General features: G+C 45.0%; 1 protein-coding gene across 1 annotated transcript; it reads right to left on the reverse strand.

Moving 5' to 3' along the window:
* Positions 1-2,722: 2,722 nt before the first annotated feature.
* On the reverse strand, positions 2,723-3,967 carry LOC147641070 (expansin-A15-like). The gene is made up of 2 exons (XM_086817889.1): positions 3,666-3,967; positions 2,723-3,566 (listed from the first exon to the last, which is right to left on the reverse strand). Exons 1-2 carry the CDS (start codon positions 3,859-3,861, stop codon positions 2,941-2,943), a joined length of 822 nt encoding a protein of 273 aa, XP_086674015.1. The 5' UTR covers positions 3,862-3,967; the 3' UTR covers positions 2,723-2,940.
* Positions 3,968-5,062: the final 1,095 nt, after the last annotated feature.

Raw genomic sequence — 5,062 nt, forward strand, 5'->3', positions numbered from 1 at the left:
GAGTAGGTTTTCCACTTAGGAATAACTTAAATACTTGTAGGACATTGAGACTGCGGTCATAACCTGTGGTGTGCAAGCACACTTGCCTTTGCATAGCACTATCTACCACTTAGTCTCACTTTGACTAGTCTTTACTCACTTCTTTTAGCACTCTTTAAAACTCTAATCGGCCTTTCACTTGCATGCTCACATGTGAGATTGTCATTGATGGTTTTTTTTCTTTTATTCTTTTTTTCAATAAATGGTTTTACTTGTCTTCCATTGTTTTTTGCAGCTTTTTGCTTTTACCGCGCCCGAGGACGTGCGCGATTTAGGAAGGGGGGAATGTTCCATGGGAACACTCACGGGAACACAGATTATGGAAGGAGACCGGAAGCAATTAATGTGAGAGAGCGGGATTACAGCCATGGGAACATGAAGACGCACATAATTTTTTCATATTTTTGTGCCGAAGTGTAATGTAAATCGTTTTAGGCCAATATGGGTTCTAAATGAGAGTTCTAAGTGTATTAAGCAAGGCTCACTTATGGGGTTGTCTGCCCATGTGTGAAAGAGGCCTAGGGTTAGGGTTAGTGACCTCTCTACAAAAGAGAGGTTAGCTAAAGAAAGTGGACGTTTTTGCCATTCTCATAAGCTATTGAGTGAAGCTCTTGAGCTCTCAAGCTATGGCAGCTCTCTAACTCTCTCTCTATTGTACTCTAATGAGCATCAAGCTCCAATGAGTATAGCTCCACTTCTTTCTCTTAATCTGTTTTAGCATCATTGAAGTAGATTAATCTATGATTAGTTGAATGCTTCTTTCTTTCTCTTGTGTATGCTGCATGCTTGTAGTGTGTGTGTGTAGTCTCCATTGATGCAAGCTCTTGCCCACTTCTTTGGCAATGAGTTATTCATGGATAGACTCTCTCTATGAGCTTGTGGGTTTGTGAATGCTACATTCTCTGCTTGCTTAAGCTTGTGGGTTAGTAGATGCATGCTTATGGATTTGCAGGCATTAGGGAAAGCTAAGATTTAATCAATGTTTGAATGGGATTAAGAGAGTACTATGCATTGCTTCTTGTCTTGATTAGTGTAGTGGATTTAAGGGATTGAGAGATTGATTGAGGTGTTGAATGGTTGAATCATCAAGTGGTGGTTTGTGTATGTGAACTCTCCCTCATGGGATAAGCCTTCATGCACTAATCGGGTCGAGTCCTCGGATTGACATTGTGTTTCTTAACACATTTGTTGATCGGTAGTACTCTATGTGCGCTATATTGCACGGTAGAGAGAACCGCTCTACAACCCCCCAAAACAGAGAGAGCGAGAGCGAGAGCGAGAGCGAGAGCGATAGCGAGCGAGAGCGAGAGAGAGAGAGAGAGAGAGAGAGAGAGAGAGAGAGAGAGAGAGAGAGAAGAGAGAGGTTTTACCACTTAGAACCCATGGATTGGTGCACGTTCTAGTTGCTCCAATATGGCAATCTTATTCTTTAAAGTATGAAGGGGCCTTAAAAGCATGTCATATCGTGAAAGAAATGTCTTCCTAACAGAGAAGTGTCAAACTCTTTTAAACTTATATGGGACAAGAGAATCCCCAATTTATTAGTACTACAAGACCATTGGAAGAAGGGGCACTTGACGAAGCATGCCCACAATGTGAGTGTGAGAAAGGATAAGTGAATAAGTTATGTAGTTGTTTTTAAAACGAATGATATATAGACATGTTAAAGTATCATCTCATATCCACTTTGTCTTTAGTACTCCGGTTCTTTGAGAATCCATGGGGGTTTTTTTGCCTTCTACATAAGATATGTAAATTATACATGTAAAACTATAAATTGACTTCCATGTTTTCTTTATAGTGATATTTCCTAGATATAGGGCTGGTTTGTACAAATTTTAAGATGATACATATACACGTTAAAGTATAAATTAACTTCCACTTTATCTTCACTCCACTTTATCTTTACTCCACTTCTTTGTGAATCTATAGGGGCATTTCTAATATCTTGTTTCCATTACATTTGATACCGTAAGATTTTCAAACTTTATAATTAAATGTACGTATGGAATGCTCGTATGAATTGACCAAAAGATTATAAAATGATTTATATGCATCTCCATTATCACATATACTTTGCATCATAATGTTTCCGAACTTCAAGAGTAACTGTATGAAAGGCACAAGAAGTGCTCATCTAAATTATAGAAATAGATTACTAATGTTTAAAAATATTAATTTATATGTAAACAATATTGTATGAATTCATAAAGTACCAATCTGAATGCAACTTGGTGTGCACGTGGAATAACACATCAGAGTGGGTTAGCACCTTCATAAACTAGTTGTTCTTACCAATAATGTTGAACATTCTCAAAGCTCCTCCAGGAGGCTGAAGCACAGATACTTACCACTCAAAGAATGTGCATACATGTAACATCACCCCCGAGAGAGAGAGAGAGAGAGAGAGAGAGAAAGAGAGAGGTTTTTACCACTTAGAGCCCATAAGATGGTGCACGTGCTAGGTGCTCCAATCTGGCAATCTTATTCTTTTAAGCCTGAAGGGGCCTTGAAGGCATGTCATATAGTGAAAGCAATGTGTTCCTAACAGGGAAGCGTCAAACTCTTTAGAACTTAAATAAATGGGACAAGAGAATCCCCAATTTATTAGTGCCCATAGTGTTCATGACCATTGGACGAAGGGGCACCGGAAGAAGCATGTGTACAAGGTGAGTATCCCCTTCTTTGAGAATCTATGGGGGTATTTTTCACTTCTAGATAAGGTAGGCAAGAAGACGGCACGTGTGCGTATGGAGGGAGGAAGAGCTCGCAGCGGGCGGCTTAATGCATAGCTGCCTCTGTATGCGAATGTAGGGTTTCACCTTGCTAGACTAGAACCACGTACCTGCACGAGCAGGCCGAGGTGGTGTTGGCGCACTTCAAATTGAGTTCGTGAATATCTTAGAACTGCTCGCCGCTGAAGGTCTGGCCGAAGTGCCAATCTGCGGGGGCGACGTCGTAGGAGGTGAGTGTCTTGCCGTCGCTGGTGGTGACCTGGAAGGAGAGGCTCTGGCCGTCCAGCAGGGCGTTGCTCTGCCAGTTCTGGCCCCAATTCCTGCTCATGGGCTGCCAGCCGGTCTTGGAGCCCTTGATGGAGACGGCGCGGACGTCGCCAACTCCGCCCACGTTGGTGACCAGCACCAAGTTGAAGTAGGAGTGGCCGTTCATGGTGAAGTGGATGCCGCCCGTCTTGAGGCACGGGACCCTCCGGTAGAGCACGGGCACGATTCCGCCTTTGTAGACGCCGATCTTCTCGAAGGCGGGCTGTGCCATGTCGAAGTGCTGCAGCGGGGGGTTGCACCAGCCGCCCGCGTTGTTGGGCAGCGCGTCGTTGGGCGGGCAGAGGTTGGTGGCGGTGACCAGTACGGAGGCGTCGCTGAGGCACCAGTTGGGATCGGCGTCCGCATCGCACTTGATCTCGAAACAGGCGCCGCAGCTAAGGCCGGCGTTGAAAAGCGCCGTGCTGAGGGCCGCGGTGTTGGTGCCGTAGCCCGAGGAATAGAGGTCACCGTAGCCGCAAGCGCCGCCTGGACACACAGCAGCATCAACCTCAATTTCAGATCATCAAGTCGATTTGGCTTCGACTAACATGCCGACTCAAATGGCAATAACAGCTAATTACGTACCCATGGTGCCGGAGGCGTCGCTTCCGCCGTAGAAAGTGGCATGGGCGTTGGTCCAGCCGCTCTGCTCCGAGCCACCGCCGCCGTAGTAGGAGGCTAGGGCCGGAGCACTCATCATCAGGCCGAGGAGCTGCAGGAGAATCAGCGGGATAAGCTCATGGGTGCGGGGGAGTAGACACATAATTGTAGCAATTGCCATAATTCAAACTTTGGGCAGCTATGGAGGAGTGCTAATTGCAGGCTGTGGTAGCTAGCTGGGCGACTCCTTTATACGTAGAGAGGCGTAGGGTCGAAGTAGTCGGGAGAGCTGAGACAGCAGCAGCGTGCAGGAAGGACAAGGCAAGGCCCTGCAACGAGGAGTGGCTGGTGGGCTTCAGCTGGTGTGTGGACGTGTATTATCTACCCACTACTAGTCGCTATATGTATTGTAGGCTACTGCCCGGCAGCTTGGGCCTCCGTGGGAGGTGGGTGTCCATGGTCATACATCTCCGTGGATAGGAGGTTTTGCGGCCAAGCACAAGGGCTTGATGTAGGCTTGCGGAGTCCAAAGTTTCCACCCAAACCTTTCAGATTTTTGAAGGACCTGGATTGGATAATTACTAAAACCTGGCTAATTTTCAAAAATCATACAGCCTTTGAACTTCCCCCCCCCCCCCCCCCCCCCCCCCCACTCTAGGAGTTAAACGCGTGGTTTTTTCCTATTAATCTAGCGTCCATCACAATGATTTTTATAAATCTAGGATTTGTCAAGGCATGGTTTTTTCCTATAGATCTAGGCTCGATCACATCATTCTGTCTATAAATCTAGGATCTATCAGCACCTCATCTCATCAGTAGAGCAGCAAAACATTTGCTCGTATCAGCTCGCAAATTTCACCATACTGTGCTAAGCTCCAACGTACTGACGGGCCATTGGCACCGTGAAAAAAGGGCAAAATCACACCACACGTCCTTGTCGCGCTTTGGCTCTTCACCGTAAAGCTATCACTCTAATTTTAATGAGGCAAGAGATAGTTTAAGGTACACAAGAGGACTGCACTGCAAAAAGAGGAATTTACATTCAGTAAAGCCTCGTAAAGCTATTATTCTTTATGCATAAATGTGTATATCCATTGCAAAGTGGTTAGAGATACACAAGAGGGCTACCTAAAAAAGGAATTGATATTCATCAACACTTATACCTCCTATGTTGTCTCTTTATATATTTACTCACCCCTATGTTTTTTACGAGTGAACGAATTGTTTTTAGCTATTAGATCGTGCACAACTTTCTGTGGTGCATGGTGATCTTTTTGTGCACTTGTGTCCTAGCTTTCCTCAGCTTCAAGCATCTAGCGTGATTGATTACTCAATTTTTTACTACTCCATCTGAATTTCATAATACCTCTATACTTACCACA

Source organism: Cibotium barometz, chromosome 2 (genome assembly GCF_041138505.1).
Source record: "Cibotium barometz isolate CiBa-2024 chromosome 2, ASM4113850v1, whole genome shotgun sequence".
NCBI lineage: Eukaryota > Viridiplantae > Streptophyta > Polypodiopsida > Cyatheales > Cibotiaceae > Cibotium > Cibotium barometz.